Genomic DNA, 21,234 nt, shown 5'->3' on the forward strand with positions numbered 1-21,234 from the left:
GCCCCATCGCAGCAGCACTCATGGGCTGGAGAATCACCAGCCAGTGCTCAGCAAGGAAACCCAAAATTTTGGGGATGTGCTGGGTTTTGGGGCCAGGAGAGATTTCAGCTGAGGTAGGACCAACTGTCCCAAAGGCTTGATGGGCATGTGAAGGGCAGGTGCCCAATGTCTGCTGTGAACTTTATCACGTGAATCTTGTCACCAAACTTTTGGAAGTAGGTCAACGACTTTGGGAAGCCACGTGTCGTGAAGAGACGTCACCACAGGCTTTCCTCCAGCCTGTCAAAGCCTGAGGCTGCGTTGCAGTGCTCTTGGTGTGCTCTCAGCCAGCTTTTGAACCTCCGGGACTCTGGCTCAGGAAGAGGCCCCTTGGCTTCGGCGGCTGGTTCGTGCAGCTACCCATCAACACTGATTTTCAACATCTCAGGTCTGGAGATGGAGGCATAGCCTGCTTTTGCTGGGCTGAGATCCTCTTGTCTATGCATGTCTACATCGTGGCACGAAGGTTACCTGGACAGCCCTGCTAAGGGTATCTTCGTCTAGCCCTGAAGCGAGGTGGGCTCCAGAGGGAACCACCGGCGAGGCGAGACCATTTGTTCTGCCCACACAAGAGGTAGCTGGAGTGAGGGCTGCCCTCTCCTCGGAGCAGAGTTTGTGAATTATTTAGTGTCTCGCCTTTCTGCTCCAGCAACAGGACCTCTCGGCGCTTGTCTCGTCTGCTTTGACTTTCTTTTCTCCCAGCCTTTCTCGCACAAAACTGCACTTGCCCCCATGTATTATTTATTGGAAGATTATGCTCTCATAACGTAGCTGTGGGTGGAATGGACTCTGCAAGGATCTTCTGCACCCCGTGTCTGGAACGATTGGCAGGGGGGAAGAAAACAGACTACAATTCAATACCAGGGGTATGAAAATGTAAAAAAACATATATATATATAGGGAGAGAGTTCCCTCTATCTCTCTATTTGCCCATGAATTAATCTGCTCTCTGTCACACAAAACCTAAAAGCAATCCTCAATAAAACTGCACCCTGGTTGCGTTAGTTGCATTCTTTATTCTGCTTTATTTCTTCTTCTTCCTTTTTTTTTTTTTTTAATATACAGAAGAAGCCTATTTCTGTGGTGTGTTCGAGGGTGATGCAATCAAAGCCCATTGCAACATCTTCCAAATAGCTGTTTGTCGGATGGCAGGATCTCCGCCCTTGATTCCCGTCTCTACATCCCAGTCTCCTTTAAATAAATCAGTTTTATGAATGAACAACTCAAGCCTCGGAGAAGGTCAGCAGCGAAGGCAGGAGGAGCGTGGCAGGTTCAAGGGGCAGCCCGCTGGACCCACTGGTGTTTCGTGATGGGTTTCACAAAATACCTGTCACGAAGCCCTTACAGCCCAGTGCGATGCGGGGAGGAAGGCAGCGAAAGCTGATGCTGGATCGGATTTGTGCAAGCCCAAGACTGAAAACCCGTCGGTGCTGCCCACACCCTTGAGCTGTGATTCAGCAAATTCCCAGAGCAACCCCGTGCTTGAAACCCGGTTTCCTCCTGCCCGGCCGGGGGTGGATTTCCCCTCCAGAAGCCAATGAACAAAAGCCCGTGTATTTCTGGCGGTGATGCGAAGGAAACAACGTGTCCTGCTGCCTCCCCACCTCTTCCTGCACCACGCGGCCCTTGCTGAGGGCTGCGGGTGGCGATGGAGCCTGGGAGGCAGCAGGCGCCTGGCTCTGCTCCACGCCTCCAAAATAAGAGCTCTGCCTCGTCCTAGCTGCCAAGAGGAGAGGAGCAACAAGCTGCCCGAGCCTTTGCTCAGCAAACGTAAGCAAAGCACAACTGAGTGCTCTGTTATTGACTGATATTACCCAGGAAGTACCCTTTTTTTTTCCTATTTTTTTTTTCTTTTTTTTTTTTTTCCTTGTTGTTTGCAGCGGGATCTCAATGGGGAAGCTGATCTCCAAAGGCTGGCGCAGGAGGGAAGCACGGGTGGTCATGCTGGGGCTCGACCTCGCCGGCAAATCCACCCTCCTCTACAGGCTGAAGAGCAGCCGGGCGATGGAGACGTGCCCCACTGTGGGCTTCAACGTGGAGTCCCTGCGGACGCCCTGCGGCCTGCCCTTCACCCTCTGGGACGTCGGGGGACAAAGCAGCCTCCGGGCCAGCTGGCCCCACTACCTGGAGGACACCAACATCCTCCTCTTCGTGCTGGACAGCACGGACACGGCCCGGCTTCCTGAAGCTTTGGAGGCTCTGGAGGAAGCCCTGGACCACCCCAGCCTGGCCGGTGTCCCCGTCCTCCTCCTGGCCAACAAGCAGGAGGTGCCCGGGGCGATGGCTCCTGCTGAGCTGGGGCAGCGGCTGCAGCGGGGGCGGCTGATGGGGCACCCGTGGGTGCTGCGGGGCTGCAGTGCCCTCACCGGGCAGGGCTTGCAGGAGGCTCTGGGGGTCCTGGGTGAGCTGCTGAGGGGCGCGGGGCAGCGCGGCCCATCCCTTGTTGGTCCAGCAGAGAGGAGGCAAGCCCTCGGGTGAGCCCGAGGTGGAGCCAGCACGGAGCTGGAGCTCGGGTGGACCCTGCGTGGGGTTTGCCAGCAGGATGCCAGGCTCTGGGCACCCCCCAAAAGGAGCAGACCTGCAGCTGGCACACGTCGTGCTGAGAAACACCCAGCAGGAGCATTTTGGGATCCGTTTCTCGGATGCTCGCCACCTGCATGTTTGGCAGAGAAGCCCACGAGGGATTTTTATCTTTCCTCCCAGCCCTGATGCAGCTATCCTGATGGAGCAGGACTTCCAACAGCGGCCTCAGTGCAGCACCCATGGGTGTAACCTTCAAACCGTGGAAGCGAGACAGGATTAGATGTTGTGATGCTGTTCCAGGATGTGTACTTACTAATTCCTTGCCTTTCTTTCCCATTCCTTATTTTTATTGAATACCGTTTGCAGGAAAATGGTGCCTAACTTCCCTCGTGTTCTCTTTAAATATAAGGAAGTCAAACCCAAGTTCTAGGTGCGTGGAAACACAACCTCTGAATATCCTCGTGGTGGTTGAGGGGAAGCCCCCCCTCTCAGATGGTTTGAAATCAGGTGAAACCACTCCGCAGGAGGTGGCCCAGCGTGGGCAGGCTGATAGCCAAAGGGCTCTCCATGCTCACCCTGCTCCAGGCAGCCGAAATTCCCGGCCCTGGATGCTCACAGCAGGGCCAGGGACCCAGTGAGGTCTGTGTCTGATCCCACTGAGCCTGCTGGAGGAAGGACCTATGAAATGGGTGCCTGGAGGGTGCCCCACACCCAAAATTCTCTTAATTAGGGTTAAAGTTAAGAAGCTTAGTGGTAACCCTACTCCACGATGCAATGAATGAAAGCAGTGGGGCAAGGAGATCGAGAGAGGATACCACATTTTTAGGCAGCAGCAGTCGGCTGCTTTCGGGAAGGAACTTATTCAGCCCAGAATCACCAAAGAAAAATGCACAAAGAAGCCTTCTGCTGTTCATACCAGTGCATTTCATGGCTCTTACGGCATTCACCATCCAGCTGCCTCTGGTGCTGTGATTAGCCTCACTTCGTAGCAGGCAGCAGCCGGGACACAGGGCCTGTCTAAACTCCTGAAGGAGCAGGGCACAACAAACCACTCAGGGGAAGGTCTCAATAAAAGATGTCCTTCCAAATGAGTCACAATTTGTAGCTGTGTTAATATATAAAATATAATAACTGTTATGTGTGATAAAAGAGTGCTCCAGTGTTGGTCTGGCCTGAGTGATCATGAGTACCCGTAAGTAGCACTGAACTGTAAAAACCTCTATAGCAAACCTGTGTGAATGACAAGGAGGACAAAATCATGTCTTTAAATACTTTTGTATTTAAATACTCGTGTATTTGTGGCTAATATAAGCAGGCTGATCTGCCTTCGGCTTGGGGGTGGCCACCATTGACTTCTAACACGCGTTTCCCAAGCACTTGTTGTGTTCTTGACTGTCGGAACCAGATGAAGAGGTTTTTGTAAGGCAAAAACATGCACTTGTATGGAGATGGAGATGAACGAACCCAGGTTATCTGTGCAGCCCCATCTCCAGTGCACAGAGAGGACGAATCTTCTCAGGGGCCCCTCCGGCCACGTGGAGCAGCGGGCCTGGAGGTGCAACACAAAAATCCAATTGCTGTGTCAAAAGTGACTCCTCATTCAGTTTGCTGGTGTTTCGGTCCCGCATCTCACATGGTACCAAACGGAGTATCGATCATGAGGGTCTGGGATCTGCAATATTAAACTCAGCATGTGTTGAAGAGTTGTCGTGCTGCTGCTTTACTCTTAGCTGGCTCTTGATGCGTGCATTTGACTCTCCAAAATTGTCTGCTGGTGGTTAAAAAAAGGCTCTGAAGCCTTCATATTCCCCCAGGAGTGGTTTTTTTTTTGCCCCTTTCAAGACACAAAGGGGGCAGCAAATAGAGGTGACCGCGAGCCTTTGGTAGAGATCAGCAATTACACATCAAACTATCAAAGTGGGAAGTGGTGAAGGAGGGGTTCTCGTGGCAGGGCCCGAAGCAGATTTAGGCAACATCCCCGTTCCCGACAGCGTCCTCACGTCCCTTGAAGGAGGGGTTTGGCACAAGACTGCATCCCGTGGGGCAGCATGTGACTGCCTGCCCTTGCTTTCTGGAAGCAGGCGTTGCTCGGCTCTCGGTCACGTTGCCCCGCTCGCTCACGCCCTTGTTGGAGCCTGATGAAATGATGCTGGGCCACGCTGCTCCAAACAGCAGCACAGAGTTCACTTCTAATTATCCTCTCTTTCCTCCCGTGTTGCAAAGCAACTGAAAACAAGCAAATCTACCCACTCCTGCCCTGTCCTAATCCAATGCTCACACAACAGCAAGCACCAAATACTTCAAATCTGGTGGCTAAAAACTTCTGGTCAGAAGTGGCCAAGTCATAGGATAGCAAGGTCTGGGAGACCTTCAGAGACCTCCTGGTACATATTGAAGTTTACAGCAACTTCAGTTCACCAAAATCCATAATTGTGCATCCATCTGCCCAGTCACTGCTCCACTGAGACGAATCGTACTGGTGAGTGTGGTGGTCAATGGCTGGTGGCCAATGGCTCCGTGTCCGGGTGGGGGCCGGTGATGAGTGGTGTCCCTGTATCACAGACATTGCTGCTCACTGAGAGCAGCCCTGAGGAGAGGGATTTGGGGCTGTGGTGGCCAAAAAGCCAGGCAGCAGCCAGCAGTGTGGGCAGCAGGGCAGGGAGGGGATTGTGCCCCTCTGCTCTGCCCTCGTGAGGCCCCACCTGGAGTGCTGCGTCCAGGGAGGGTGTGGGGCTGGGAGAGCGGGGCCAGAGGAGGGCCATGAGGGTGGGCAGGGGCTGGAGCTCCTCTCCTGGGAAGGCTGAGGGGGCTGGGGGTGTGCGGCCTGGGGAAGAGAAGGCTCTGGGAGACCTCACAGCAGCCTTTCAATACTCAAAGGGGGCTTATAAAAAGATGGAGAGCGACTCTTTGCTCAGTCAGATAATGACAGGACAAGGAGGAATGGTTTTAAACTAAAAGAAGGAAGATTTTAGATGTTAGGAGGAAATTCTTCCCTCAGAGGGTGGTGAGGCCCTGGCACAGGCTGCCCAGAGAAGCTGTGGCTGCCCCATCCCTGGAGGTGCTCAAGGCCAGGCTGGATGGGGCTTTGGGCAACCTGGGCTGGTGGGAGGTGTCCCTGCCTTTATTTTTTTATTTTTAAATATATATTTTTCCAGATACAACACAGAAGAATAGATTGGGAAAATAAAGAAGTTAGAAAATAGGTTGTGTAATTCAGTGAAATGGCATTGCTACCACTTCAATACGCCTAGCAGCTGTATGTTAATTTCCTCCTCTTAAATAAACCCTGAAATATCACCTATAAAGATTCACCACATGTAACTCACTGAGACAAACAGGGGGTGAAACCACATGTGCCACCACCTCTTGAAAACGCTAACACCGCTGCCAAGTGGCATTGAAAACCAGCCATGCAAATGACAAACTACGGCTAAAAACACTCTGGCATTTAGAGGGGTTAATTAATTGGCTCTCCTCTAATCTTCTTCCTGATGCCTGATCATGGCATTTAAGCCATGATCGACCTCTTGTCTGATAATTGCTATGAGAAAAAACTTCCCTGAGTTCATCAGCCATCACATGGCTGATGAACTATTCTTAAATTCACTTATTTATTTATTTATTTATTTATTTATTTATTTATAACCAAACCACTGTCATGCCAGGCTCACGAAGCCACCAGTTCCCGCAGTGAGAGGCCAAAGCCGTGCAGTCCCAAGCCAAGTTTCATAACAGGGGGAAATCTCTTTGGAAAGACCAAACGGGAGGTTTTCTTGGGAAGAAAAACACCATCCCAGGGCAGGCCGGGACCCTCACGTCCCAAGCAGGAGGAGGTCTAACAGCCATGGCATTGCTTTGAGAGCATTTTTCTTTCATGTACCGCTTTTTCCCAGCCAACAGACTGACTTGAGGGCTTTTTCTGCTCATGGAGAAAGATACATGCTTTGCAACTCATCATTTTCATTGCCTTCAGGAGCAAATGTTGCCTGTTTCACAAGCTTTGTCCGTGTATCACAGCCATTGCTGCTCTCCACGAGCTCTCTGCTTGAGCAGCACCAGGAGAAAGCAAGGGATGGATCTGCAGAGAAAGCCAGGCTTGGGAAAGCAAAATGGACCTGAGACAGAGAACAGAAATAATGAGCCAAAAGACCTTGAAATGGAGGAGAAACCAAGCAAAAGCTGCTCGGAGGATGGACTTGGTTGTGGTGCTCCCCATCAGGCAATCTGCAGAAGGGGTCTCAGCATCCAGTGATTAGGAAACCCATCAGATCTCTCAAAAAAAGCCATTCAAGGGTGGAGGAGGAGCACAGCACTGTGACTAGTTGGAAGTGTTGAGCATCCACAAAAGTGGAGAAAGCATCGCTCCCTGGTTTGGGTGGGAGAAGGCCAACGGGGAAGCAAAATGTGTCGGATGTTCCTGTTTCTGTAAGACAAGGTGAGACCCATCCCAGAATCAGAGGATGGCTGAGGTCCAAAGGGACCTCTGGAGGACATCTGGTCCAACCCGTGCTCGAGCAGGATGCCCAGCTCCATGCCACGACCCCAGGACCATCACCAGCAAAGAGCAGATTTGGAGCTGCAAGCATGGGTCCTGAGCCTCCAGAGCTGCCCTGAAAGAGATGGGGACAACGTCTACGGTGCCACCAAGCTCTTGAAGACACCTCTGGGGGCTGTGGATGTGTCAAACCAGAGCCTTGAATGGTTGCCATTGTCTTCTTCGTAGCAGATTTATCCTAATTAAATGATTGCTATTCCGTTTTGGTGGTGGAAGTTCACGGAGCTCATTGCTGTCTCCTTGAAGGTGATGGGCTCCAGGAAAGAAAATACCCTCAAGGGAAGGGCCTCCAAGAATTTACTTGGTGTGGGGTTCAGGACTGCATATATACTAGTGCAAGTACTGCTATAAAAGCAACATCAACCTTTTCAAAATGAAAAAGCGATAAAGGAATAAAATAAATAATACATCCAGAAGAAAAAACACACCCCAAAACCCTAAAACCCAAGGGCAGTGCAGGAAAGCTCAGCTGTGAAACAACAGCGATGAAAACAGGCTGCCGCGTTGAAGGTGTCAACGATGGAGTCAAGGAAATGAAGAAGTCCACGTGTTTTGGTTTTGTCCCATCCCGCCTGGATTCCAGTTTATTTATACAGAGTCTGTGATTTTGATTTTTAAACCAGATCAGGTTGCCCCAAACCCCATCCAACCCTTCCTTTCAACTCCAGGTTTGAGAAGGTAAAGAGCTTTACCTTTAACTCCCACGTGGCTCCTGTGGGAGTTTGTTCGTTACCCAGCTGGTGGGAAAGATGTTTTCCAGCAGAGCTGGCGGTGCTGGAAAGCTGGAGATGTCCCCCAGGAGCTGTGCTGATAACCACCACGATCCATGCAGGGCCGTGGTGAGGCTGATGAACCTTCAGGCAAGCTCTGGGCTCTTTATAAGGTGCTGACCCTTGGTGCTGGGGCCCTGCACTGCACCAAAGGGAGCTCCAGAGCAAGGACATCAGCAGCAAATGTCAGGCTTGGGAAGCAATCCACAGGTTTATGCCAAGAATAATCCCAGAATTTAACAACCTTCGGTTTTGAAGCCTGTAGGATTTGCATTTTCAGATTTTTCTCTCCCATCGTTAAGTGCCAAATAGCTTTTTTTTTTTTTTTTTTTTTTTTTTTTCCTTTACATTATCATCAAAAATGCAACTGGTTAAGCAAGTAGAACTCCTGCAGTATTTCAAGAGGTCAGAAGTTGGCTAAAATACCAAATACAGCTAAAGGTGTGAAAACTGCAAGGAGAGATTTCTCCCCTTTCCATCAGGTTTTATAATATGAGCGCAGAGCTGGGGCTGAGATCTCCCCAAAACTCCTCCCTGGGTACCGATACCCCTGCGAAACTTAGCGCACGCGGACGTTTGGGCTCATGCTGCTGTCAGCGAGGTACAGCCAAAAACCACGTTGGCTCACTTCAGCAGGGCCATGGCATGTGGAGATTACAAGGGCTGAGGGATAAAGGAACTGGAAGACCATTTTTTTATTTTTTTTTTATGAAATTAAAACATTTTGGGGAATATTTGGAGGTGCTTGATGTAAACTTGAGAATTTGATAAGCCCTCCAAGGACTCCCCCAACACAAATTCATGCCCTGAGATGCCCCAAACAACAAACCCAAGGGCACAGGGGCTGTTCCTGGAGAACTGATTCTGAATACTCTGTTTCATGGTGACAGGGACGGGGCCAGACCTCACTGTGGTTTATAATACTATAACATATGTAATATATAAATATACAGCACTTCACTTCTCCTTCACATACAGGTAATTTGTATGGGGATCGTCAGGACTGACGGATGAAGGCAGAGAGCTGTAAAGACGAACTTTTCTTTAGCCTTCAGTTTAAAACACAAAACCGATGATATTCTGAAGTATGATGCACAATGCTGCAATGTCCCTAACGCTTTTTAAAACTCAGGTGGGAAAAAAACCCCACCCTACGTTCCTCTGTCAACCTGTAGGCTGCTCAGGAAGGATTTAGGACAGGACAGCATCATTGGTAAGCCAAAATTGTGAAAATGGAAGCGTTTGGTCCCAGCTCTAGTTCCTGACTTCTCATCTGTTTTCTACTTTTTTTTTTTTCCCCTCTTTTCTTCTTGAAAAGTGCTTTCTAATGGTCTGAAGTGATTTGTTGTCCTATGTATGTCTGAACAGAAGCGAAACTGGGCAATTCAGCTACTGGGCAATGCAGATCCAACCTCCAACCCACCCCAATGGAACCCCAAAGAGTTTTCTTGTCTGTCGAGGTCAGGGATGCTGCCATCCATCCTGCCCACGGAGAGCCATGGGGACATCAGCCTCCGGCCTAGGGCTGGTCTTGGTGCAGACCAAGGAGCAGTGCTCACCTGGGTGTTAAACTAGTGTGGTATCAGCAGCTAGACCAGCACCGGGACCTGGAAAACATTTCTGGAGCTCCCTGATGCCACGGTGCACTCCACGCCTCTACCAGAAGTCACTCTTTCACGTACAGCTGTGCAGAATGGCTGCAGCCCACTTACCACGGCCTCCCGTACACGTTTGGGAAACATTTCCCTAAAAGAAACATATAAAACTCCGTAGTAGAACAGCACCCAGCGTTTCAGAGATGACTGCGTTAGCTTACTTTATTCATTCTTGTAACATAGGTCAAACTTTGAGGCGGAGTTCTGCTAACTAAAATCTAGTCAAAGACAAAAACCCCTAAGTCGAGATCGGTGAAGACTAAGCAGTTTCATAATTTTCAAAATAAGTTCTTGAATTTTTTTTAATAGTATTTGATAGCAGCTTTTTATTGGTTACAAAACCTAAGCCCATATACAAAATTAGGAACACATTTAGATGCCTCTTTGAAAGAACGTTTTAGTCTATTTTAACTGATAGTTTAAAAAAATAATAAAAACAATGCAATTTTAAACACTGTTCTGAAAACGTAAAAGTGCAGCAATATACTTTGTTTCCTTTAACTATGAAATGGTGCAATCCCAATCGAAAGCTGATAAGGTCACAACAGAAAGAACTGAGCGAACGCTTTGTCTTGCTTTACCTCAGTTCTCCGATGTTCACTTTTAATGTAATGCATTGAGTGCAAGAAAAAGATCCGATCTTCACAGTAGTGGAAAACTGTTGTTTTAATATCAATTTGTATGTAATCTGCAGGATAGTAGTGAGTGCAGGCTGAACGGGGTAACCGTCGTTCTATATGGCATATACGGAAACTAAATCGAGTCAGGAGGGGAAATATTTGTTCACAATAACACCTGCTGGAACTCTAATTTCACAAGAACTTTGTGACCTTACCTAACTTTGACTTTTTATTGTTTAGTTTTTTTAGCGAACACCACACAGTTTCAAGATTTTAGACTATAGTGTGTGAATAGGATGCAGTTACCATATGAAGCTTCAACTCAACTTTTGGGAAAAGAAAAAAGGCACAATGAACTTCAACTCAATTTTATGTGCACAAGAGTTGAAAAATCTGAGCCACCTTAAAGAGAAATTGATTCTAAAATTTATAAAACCTATAAATAATCAGAGGCCAAACCACTATATTAAAACAGATTATCTAGCAAGTAAAAATCTTGCAGTTTAAACATACGCTTGTATCAAGTTCAGATACAAGACAACTCGCTCTTTAAAGTGGCTCCACCTTGGCAGATATATATTTAATGAATGCACACCTGCTATGCGTTGTTCATCAGTGGAAAAACAGCTGATCCACAAAGCTCTGATGGCATCTGTCCTTATCTTCATCACAGTAAATACAACCCACATCCAATAACTAAATTAGTTTAGATTTTTCTATCCCTTCACATCAATGCATTGGGAAATTACACCCAGTAAACAACAGCAACAAAACCAGTTTGTGTGATAGCTTACAGAATTTCACAAGGATCGATCTCCGCTCCAGCAATACCAAAATCCCTTTGAAAATGACTGGGTCAGGCGATTTTCCGAAAGCAATGACCTCACATACCTCACGTAAAGTTATTTAATGTGCGCTGCACATCGGGTTTATGCTGAATCATGGCAGCTTCCATACAGCCTCACACATCAACCAGTTTGCATCTTTTGTAATCATGTGAATAACATTTGAGACTAATTTCTGAGTTACTCTTCCAATACTCCAAGAATGAAGCTTTTATGACGCTTCTAAGTAGTTGCTGGTTTGTTGCCAACCACATCATCATAAGCACTGGTTACTAAGTAAAAAATAGTTTAAGACTAAATTACAGTAAACATGAAAGCTCCACAGTTTAAACCCAATATAAATCAACCATATCCAATTATCAATTTAAAACAAAATATATTGACTACTGAAAGTTGAAAGCAAGATTCTTTTTTAACTAATACGTTTTTGGACAGATTTTTTTTTTTTTTTTCTCTACAGTCTGGGATTCTTGCTTTCAGCTTAAACAGAAGTTCAAGTCCATAACAGGTTTGTAGCTCAGGTAAAATACCATGCACAGCATTTGATTACTTCAAAACAGCAGGAACACACAGGCTGAAGTGAGTGGTCAAATAGGGCTCGCTGTTCTCAAAAATTAGGTATAATGGCAAAGCTTTACCAGTCCAAATCTACAGTTCTTTCTCCAACCCTGGTTTCTGAGGCAGTTAATGAACACACATCAATTACTGATAGATGAAGTAGTTTTTTTGTTTGCTTTAAACTTAAGTGTTTAATCAATTGCCAAGTGTTTTTGTTTTGTTTTTTGTTTTTTTAAGTTACTTTTATTTCAGTTTCACCAATGAAATTCATTTGGCTTGCATTTTTTAATCTATTCTTCCACATAAAGTATATGAAAATATGTTTGTGGAGGACGATGATGGAGGCTCAGAGCAAACTGGGCCCCTGTAAAGTCTTCCAAAATGTATGCATCATACCAAAGTGTCTTGATCCACAGCGCACCATTTTCCAAAGAAGCTACTTTTCCGTGGAAAGCCAATGTGCCACCACTATGGAATATTCTTAACAAAACTGCAGATTGCGGTTGTCAGCATGTGGCACCAGGAAAAAGGCAAAAAAAGGTAGTTGGGACTGTTAAAAAGAATTCTGAAACAGTTTAAGAGATCATGCATATGCATTTACAGTCCATGTGATAGTGATGTTTGGCAACTGCAAAGTGACCGATACATGGCTTGCTTTAGAAGCATCAAAACGAAGAGGCATGTGTGTCTTGGAGCCTTTTGTTTCTTCACTTGGTAGCCATCTGGTGGTGCTTCATACTGGTGTGGGACAGAGAAGCTGCACTTTTTTCAACTTAAAAATTAAATTCTTTTGTTTGAAGGTTGGCCGTCGGGTCGAAATTGTAAGTACCTCCTTGAGTGGCTTCAGGAATGAGGCTGGGATCTTCATCGATCTGCGAAATAAAGCAACACAAGTGCATCAGAGGCCAATTCCCAGCACAATCTAGTACACGTAAGCGAGATTCTCAAACGTTCGCCTATTTATTAAGGTATTATCGCAATAAAATTAGATTAGTTTTTTCAATTCAATTCCTCAGCTTTGTTTAAAAAGATCAACACATCAACTCTGTTCTAATACCATTGGGGAAACAGAAAATCAACAGGGCTAGAGACTGGGTTGCTGCTCAGTCAAAGCTGTTGCTATTTTAGCTGTGCAATTTAATTTTCAACGCCAATTTCCAGCACTTCTTCAGTTGGCTGATCACTAGATGTAAATTCCAAAATTAGTTTTGTACTTTCTCCCATTTATTGCAACACGAAAATTTTTATTAGCAGCTGATAGGAAGACTTGTATAAAGCTTAAAAGAATAATTGGCATCTCCTATTAGGATCTGAAGGATTTAGAATAACTCATTTCACAGCAGTTTTACGTAATTCCCGTAAGTGCAATCTGAAATATTTTTAAACCAGAAATACTTTTATGAATACAGAACTAAAGTCATCTGCATCCAACTTTATCCAACTTCCTCAGAGCTGTGAGGATTTAAGCATTCACTGCCTCTAGAAACCAGAAGTACCAGCTGCAGTACCCTCAACGTGCATAGCTTCAACCCCTACCTGGTTCAAAGTGTGTGTCATTTCGGAAGCACATAAGAGCTCTTGTGGGGTCTAAAGAGGTTTCTGAGGTCTGTCATTGGAGTAGTGCAGCCTTCAGGACTGACTCACCTCAAGTCTTTATGTTTCTTTTTACTTTGGGAGACTTAACACCTAAATTGCAAGGAGGGATTAAGGCATCTGGGGACAGCAACAATTTGCAGGAGGAAGGCTAGGGCATGTCACTACTAAATGGAGACCGAATCTGTTTTCAGAATGCTTTGCAAATGTCTGTGAGTTGCTAAATTAGCACTTCTGCCTTCTGGAGGGGTACTGCAAAGTAATGTTACCAAAGTTCTCATATCTTTAATGCAACAAATAAAAGTCAGGAAGCTACCAGTGCTGGTTCAAAAGTACCTGCCAACTGCCTGAGCACTTGACAGGGCTCACTCAGCAAAGGAGCAGATGGGGTTAACAATGAAGGGGTGAATATCTAGTGACCAGCAGCATCTTACAAAAACACAGAAACTCGAAAGCTCCTGAAGTGACAGAAGGCAGGAATACTCCTGGGCAGTCAAGCCTAACACTACCAAGCAGGCAAACATAACCACTCCTGTCTCCTTAGGGCAATTTGGACTTCATTTCATTATTTTTTTTTCTTGTTTGTTTGCCTTGGTACTCAACTGACATGGGTTCATTTTGCCACTTACAGTTACTGCCTCAAAATTTGTTTGTTGCTGTGTTTTAGTTCCAATCTGCCAATTATGGAATTTGTACGATTCCTAGTTAAGTTTCAGAAACTCCAGGACACGTGCTACCAGTATAAGCAATAATCTGAAGTAAAGTCTCGCTCCCAAGTAAAGGAGGTAAATTCAGCCAATTAGGCACAGACTAAATCACATCAGTTTATGTAAAAAGTAAATGCACAAAAGGGAGTACTAACCTCAACAAGGGGTATTTTTCCACCCACACCAACCAGACTGTGCTCTTCAGTTAACTACGGAAGTCTCAGAGCCATTATGGAGATTATTAGACACTGCCCACAGAATCATTAAAAGCATAGGGAACTTTGCACAGATCTTAACTTTTGGTGACTAACCTCACAGCTGCCACGATGGGACCATAAATGGAAAATTAGGAAGTCATAAAATGAGAGCTGATATCTGAAGAGTTCAATTTATGAGGCTTGTTAGCCAAAAGAACTGAAGACATTACTACTGGCAGGCTGCAGAAGTGCAAACACCCTAGAAGGCCTAGAAAAGGCAACCATTATTCCTCCTCAAATTATTTGCTGAAGTGTTTCTGAGGCACTCAACTCACAAGCAGCCAGCAGCAGGAAGAGCTGGAAACCAAACTGTCAAAATGTCTACTCGGGATGCAAAAAAATATCTGATGGTCTAGATCAATCAGCTGCAGAGAGATTTCTGGTTTTAATGACTCTCTTCAATGCAGAATCCAGACTGAGTAATTACAGAGCTAAAATACAGTAACCTATCTGAAATTAAGGATCTGCTCCCCCATTTTTAAGACTGATGTATGAGAAAGTAAAGCAGGAGAGCCGGAGAACTGTTTTGACTCTAATCACAAGTAATTACATGTCAATGTACATGTCAATATAACATTAGGTCAGCATCAATCAATGTGTTCAAGTAAAATGAGATCAGTCATCTTAATGTTGCTACAGAAAGTTCTTGATATCGAGAAACTCTTCAGAGACTTTCAATTAAGGGAAAGTGAACTGAAAAAGGAACAGGAAAATTGACCTCATAGCCAACCTATTATCACAAGAACTGGAACTGAGCAACAGTGGCAACGTACTTACAGTAACAGATAACAACACATATGCTTTTCAATCCTTAGCATACTTACATCATCACCAGAGAAATACTGATCTATGATTTCAAATGCTAGTTTATAAATGTCTTCGTTCTCATGCTGTTGCAAGGCTTCAATTTTCTCTAGCCCTGGATAAAAGGAAAGGGAGAATTTTAAGTTTAAACTAAAGGGAGTAACTAACTACTTTTTGAAAAAAAAAATAAAATAAAAAAAGAGAACAAGAAAAATCATGAGAGATTACTACAGAAACATAATAAAAAAGATGGAGCTCAGTTTCCAAGTATTATCTACACAATAGCTATCTTTGTCTCCAAGATTAAAAAAAAAATAGGTTGTGAACCTTTGCATGCCATGGAACATCCCATTTTATGAACACAGGACAAGGGAATCTTCTCTCTTTTTAGATAAAATTCTCTATACTTCTGTGTTTGTTTTTTCAATTTTTTATTATTTTTTTAAGACTCCTGCTGTCTAATATGTAGCTTTTGTCCCAGTCATTGTGCTTTCTGCATATATGAATAAGGAAGTGGCATTATTTGTGTGCTGCATACAATTTTTAAACAATAAGGCAACAAAGTCTCATGCTAAGAGCAGCTTAAAACTATAGTCCCTTTTTCAGACTGGATGTGGTATACACAAGGGAAAAGTTTCCAATACACTAAGTTCTCAAACATCCATTTAGTGCTACTCTACTCTATCAATTAAAATTGCAGCCTGAAACTGGGAAAAAAAACCAAGGAAAACTTGGAGAAAACAGGGAGGCTTGTAGCTTGTTAATACTGAGTTTGCAATACTTAGTTAATACTGAGTAAATACTAAGACTGCAATATCCAAAGCCTGACTCCTCATCCTATTTTGGTCTTAATGGAATTATGATCCTCACATCTGCTTCCAAAGCAATAAAGTAAAGCAAGATGTGTGTTTTACCACACAACCAACTAATAACCGAATGAAAAGAAGTACAATTCTCATTTATGTCTAGAAACACCTACGCTACAGGAGGCTCCTCTACTGACTGCCTCCAACATGACCATCCCCAAAACAAGCTAAACAGGAGAGGGTGTCATTTTTCTCATTGCAGAAGTCTCTCTTGCTTATTTAAATAGCCCACAGTCACAAAAATGCTGTAATAAACATCAACAACAGCCAGGAGACAGAATAAAATTCAGTAAATTAATTTTTTAAAAAGCCTAAAAAGCACTTACCTCCACACTCTTCTATAATTTCAGCTATTGTGCTGGCCTCATCACCAGCCATTATCAGGATGTTTTTCAGACCATCCAGCACCACCTGTACCACTTGAGAATCCTTTACTGAGAGTAGATTGCAGAATGGCGGGATTACGTTTTGCTGTACAAGGTATTCAACCTAAATAATAGGGAAAAAAATCCTTTCAACAAAGCATCCAAAATGCTTTGAGCATTTTGCTTCTTACAAATGGCTGCACGTACAATGTTTTCGGGACAATCTGAAATCCTACTACACGTACCTGATCTTTTCTCCCGCTTATTGTCAAATTGCTAATTGCCCAAGCAGCTTCCTTTTGTGTTCCAAAGTCCCCCTGAAGAATAAAATTAATCGCTCATTAAAATCCACATGGAAACATCTGTCAAGCTTATTATTAAAAATCACCGACTCCGCATGTCAGGTTTATAAAAAGAGGATGACAACTCGCATAGCTGGTAGTTTGACTGACCTTAGCCAGCTGGTGTATGATCATAGGGATTAGACCAGCATCTATTACAGCCTGAACTTGTTGTTGGTTTCCTGCTGTGATATTGGAAAGGAACCAAACTGCTTCCTAAAAATGGAAAAAATAAAAAAGCAAAACACTTTTCAAAAACAGTCAACAGATGAAAAAAAAAACAAGCTGAACAAAACAACCTCAAAACCTCAACTCGTACAATGACCAATCTCTAAACACAGCCTCCAGGTTTCCTCCCCACTAACACTTCCAGCACACAACCTTTATTGCACTGTGAAAGCCGAACACGCAGGGGATCAATACAAAACTGATATGATTAACTCACTGGGCCAGATTATTACTTACACAAGGAGTGTTTCCATACACTGGGAGCGATACTGACTTAAACCTTACATCCACTTTGCGCTGCTGGAATCACAGCCGTGTTTTAAAATTTTAATCAGTTTTGCAAAGAAATTTGGCAAAACCCCGTATAAAAAGGGACTTCTCTAATATTTGACCTGACAGCTCAGTAGTAGCTTTCTGTGCTTCCAGCTCCCATTTTGTTCCTGAAATATGAAGTAGAGCTTACAAAGCTCATTCGAGTTTTCCCATTAATTATCAGACAGGACAGGACTCTCAGTCCTCAGACCTTACTCAGCAGTTATTGCTTTCTGGTGGTTCCTCAGCATAGATAACATCTAATGGCAGCAACAAATTCATGGTTACAATGGGGAATACTTGTTAAGACAATTCAGAACACTGTAAAAAATCTTTACTAAAACCAGATTTTAATAAGCCATCAAAGAGATGACTACAAAGTACTGCATAAAACAATGGGTTCCATTTTTTCAGGGACATGTACCTGACTTTTATTTGCTCCTCACACAACATTTATTGAAACAAAAAACTCAAAGGTGTTTATACACTCCCCTTATACAATAATAGTTCATTCCTTGGCATTCAAAAGCACTGAATCTTAGCATTTCTCGTTCTTTCCTGAGTGCTAGAAGTGCAGGCAGAAACAAATCACAGCAGTTTGAACTGTCAAAGATTAACTTCTTCAGTGCTCTTGGCAGTTGCCAGGCCCTGAAGACACAGATTCCTCACTAACAGATTTCCCCTCAGTGGTAAGCTAAAATAGGGAAGTCGTGTAAGACAAACAAAAAGTGAGAGAAACAAAAAAACCTTCCTCCTTAACCAGCCCCATCTCTGCAGGGAAAGATGGCGTGATGATTAACAAAAATTATTAACAAAAGCCACCATCAACTACAGTTCTGGAAAAGAGGTCATCGATCACATTCTTTCCTCTAACTCTCCCTATACCACCCAGTCCTCTGCAGAAGCAAAGTTCCCTCTGTTAAAAGGAAGGAGAGGAAACCCAGGGATAGTTTTCAAAAAAGGGCAGTGATATTCCCTACTCCCTTGAAAGTGAGGACTGACAATAGAAGAGAAAAAACTCCGCTACAAAAAAGGTGTTACTTCATCAAGCTTCTTTAATTTTGTTGAGTGGAAAAACTGGATCAATCTTACCCATCTCACTGGACTCAACCCAAAGTAACAATCCTCACATATGAAAAACCCTAATGCAAGTTCAGCAATTACTCACTTTGCAAGCAAACTGAAAAAAAAAAGTATCACACTTCCAAGCAAAAACCATCAGGCCTCCCAAAAAGCACTGGGCATCAACACCAATGCGCAGATCCCCAGTATGCCTGGTTAGCTTCAGCCCTAATTAAGCACCAGCCTCAAAGGCTGCATCTTTATACAGAATTGCTGACATCCCAGAGATAACAGCCATAAGAAGTTCTTCTGTAACACGCTGCAGACTACTGTTCTACTTTTTAAGCAACAAGATTAAGTTAGGGAGAAGCAGATCATAATATACCTTGTTTATCTTCTCTTTTGGATGCGTCAGGAGGTTTGGGAAGTAAGACAAAACATCACAATTGAGAACAACTTGTGTCTGTTCATCAGTACCAGTTACTATGTTGCCTACTGCTCTCAGTGCTGCTGTCTGAATATCCAAAGTGGGAAGGAAAAAAAAAAAAGCATGTTAAAGACGTTGCTGTTACTTATGCTAAAACAAAGATCATTTTAAAATGTCTCGACAAAAACACTTTGCAAAACACAATTTAGCACTTCAGCCTCCAAGCTACACTCTAAAAAGGGTGCTGTTCCACCAGAACAGAAACACACAGTACAGAATTTTACTCAATAGATGCAGTGCAGCTCAAATCCAAAAGTGTAAAGACCAGAAAGTAAAAGGGTATTAAAACAATAAAATAACTCATTGCGTATCTGGTCTGATTTACAATAAATGTATCTAGCTCTTGACTATGTCTGCCAATATTGCTTACTTTTCCATTCAGGTCTCCACTGCAATATTAAAAAAAAAAAAAAAAAAAAGGACTACTTTTATTCTTATTGACTCTTACTTGACTTTTAGAAATGTACTTTATACTCTTCTGTATTAGTTATTAAGTGCTTTATAAGTGACAGAATACCGGAGGGACTTGTTTTCATCAAATGAACTGGCCTGACAAATTTCAAGACAGCCAAGTCTCATCCAAAGTCCAAACTAAACAAACATGACAAATGCACAGACATAGGAAAAAAAACAAACCTTCCACATTCCAATGGTTAGTTTATAAAAATCAAGGACATATTAACTAACTTTAAGTTCCCCTTTGTTTTTGAAATTAATCAAACAAGGTCAGTTACCCTACCTTTTGCAGATAACCAGAAATTTACTCTACTAAAAGGACTGAGAATCTGCAAATAAAAATTTAACATTCAACAAGCCTCAAAATCACAGCCGATTTCCATGAGCTATTTAGAAGCTGCAACTATACATGCAGCAACAGAAAAAAAGAGTATATAGAATTTGGAAAATGTAAAACCTATTGTCATTAAATATTTTAGGAGAACAAAAGGAATGCACCCCTGGTAATCATCCAGTGGAAGTTAATGTTTAACCTGTTACTAACAAAATCAAAGGAATCTCAAAACAACTTGAATATAATTTTAAAAGATCTTTTTTCCTCAGCGTAGGTAACATTTTTGTTCAATTAACCTGCAACAAATGTAGCTATAAATGCTCATCTCAGAACACCACTAACAAATACTCGGAAGCACATTTTTTTAAAGCAAATAGGTTACAAAGGACGATGCAAAGACACTGAAGCAGACTTACTTGAACTTTAACCTCCTGATGACTCAGAAGGGGAACTAGGAAAGGTACGACTCCTGAATCAATCACCATTTGTATCTGCTCGTTACCACCGTCTGTTAAGTAGGACAGAGCCCAAACGGTGTCCACAAGAATCTACAAGTTGGAAAGAACATGGATTATAGATTGAACAGCAAGATCCATAGAACCGAGTCTTAACTTAGTGATCAACATTGCACACATCTGGGTAAAAAGGAGCATGCAATTCAGTTACAGGAAAAACGAAAATACAATAATGTAACCTAATTTGTAGAATTTTAAATTGTTAGGTACACCTATGATAACTGGGGCCATCTGTACCATGAAAATCATTTCTATGTGCTCTTTTTTTTTTTTTTTAATTAAACACCACATTTTGGTGCATAAAATTACAGCACACATCACCTGACAAAGGTAAATTTTTTGGCTTGATTTGCATTTCACAGATAGATGACCCACTCAGGTAAGTAACTGTGCTAGCAACCTTCTGGAGACAATACTGAGCCAGCCCTGCCCTAATCTGTTAAATGTTCTGTTTAGAATACCTGAATTCCCACAGTATACAATCCATCTATCTACACTTTAACATTTCTGACCCACAGTGCAGTTTTGAAGTTAATCTGCAAACTGTCCTCGACGTATCCTCTTCATATCAAGATTAAAATCCGCAGCAAAGGAAAGAATTTCTTACACCAGCTAAAGGAGTAACAGCTATTGTAAGGTGGCAACTGTTCAAGCAAAGGGAAAAAACACAAAGGAATGGCCATCATGCAGGGCACTCTCAGTATCTTAAAAGTAATGACTACGTCACTGATGACTTGATAAGGCTCGCTTGAGAGCCCTCAAAAAAAAAAAAAGGAAAGGAAAGGTACAAAAGTTAAAGTTATTTTAAGGATAGTATTTGAAGCAGAAACAAAGCTAGCAGAAAGAGTGGTAATATCCCATCACTTAGAGATGATGTTAGGAACTGCAGGAAGAGAAATCTGGACCCCACTGAGGACATCATCCGCTGAGGTATCTGGACCTCTGCATTTCTAAGTGAATGTCTGCTGCTAACTAAAGCAAGGCAGTTTAGTATTAATGGAGACTAAGGCCTGAATTCATTGCACCTAAGTGAAGTGCCTAAATTAAGAGCAGAGTTAGCCTACTCTCCCCCTGTTTTCTGCATGCTAAGGCACCTTTTATATTCTGTGAACTAAAACGCCTTTTTGACGTGTCTCTCATCTGACTTACTAAGAAGACCTTAGAGCAACAGGCTCCAAATCTAAGCATCTTATTTATATTCTGAGATCAGATGGTCTGAACTTGTGTTTGAAAGGCTTTGCAGGCAGAGCTTGTGCCCAGGCTGAGTGCTCCACAGTAAGCAAAAACGAGCCAGTGGCCCAGCTCACTGAGATTTAAGGGAGCTTCAAATGGGAATGGCTCA

At 43.6% G+C, this 21,234-nt stretch overlaps 2 protein-coding genes across 3 annotated transcripts in view; one reads left to right on the top strand and one right to left on the bottom strand.

Moving 5' to 3' along the window:
- Positions 1–1,666: 1,666 nt before the first annotated feature.
- Positions 1,667–2,669, top strand: ARL11 (ARF like GTPase 11). Its single transcript, XM_021269343.4, has 2 exons — positions 1,667–1,809; positions 1,920–2,669. The coding sequence occupies exon 2, from the start codon at positions 1,930–1,932 to the stop codon at positions 2,515–2,517; it is 588 nt and encodes a 195-aa protein (XP_021125018.2). The 5' UTR covers positions 1,667–1,809; positions 1,920–1,929; the 3' UTR covers positions 2,518–2,669.
- A 7,008-nt stretch (positions 2,670–9,677) lies between these two features.
- Positions 9,678–21,234, bottom strand: part of KPNA3 (karyopherin subunit alpha 3) — a 50,810-nt gene continuing 39,253 nt past the window's right edge. For both annotated transcript variants that reach the window (XM_027471420.3, XM_072032571.1), the window contains 7 exons: positions 19,794–19,925; positions 18,486–18,614; positions 16,610–16,714; positions 16,403–16,474; positions 16,119–16,281; positions 14,947–15,041; positions 9,678–12,437 (listed from right to left, as the gene is read on the bottom strand). In XM_027471420.3, coding sequence (XP_027327221.1) covers positions 12,339–12,437; positions 14,947–15,041; positions 16,119–16,281; positions 16,403–16,474; positions 16,610–16,714; positions 18,486–18,614; positions 19,794–19,925 — 795 coding nt within the window. In that variant the 3' untranslated portion in view covers positions 9,678–12,338. The remainder of the gene's footprint in view (positions 12,438–14,946; positions 15,042–16,118; positions 16,282–16,402; positions 16,475–16,609; positions 16,715–18,485; positions 18,615–19,793; positions 19,926–21,234) is intronic.

Source organism: Anas platyrhynchos, chromosome 1, assembly GCF_047663525.1.
Source record: "Anas platyrhynchos isolate ZD024472 breed Pekin duck chromosome 1, IASCAAS_PekinDuck_T2T, whole genome shotgun sequence".
Classification (NCBI taxonomy): domain Eukaryota; kingdom Metazoa; phylum Chordata; class Aves; order Anseriformes; family Anatidae; genus Anas; species Anas platyrhynchos.

Excerpts from the sequence above, each read along its gene's own strand:
- ARL11 (XM_021269343.4), top strand. The coding sequence starts at position 1,930 with ATGGGGAAGCTGATCTCCAAAGGCTGGCGCAGGAGGGAAGCACGGGTG.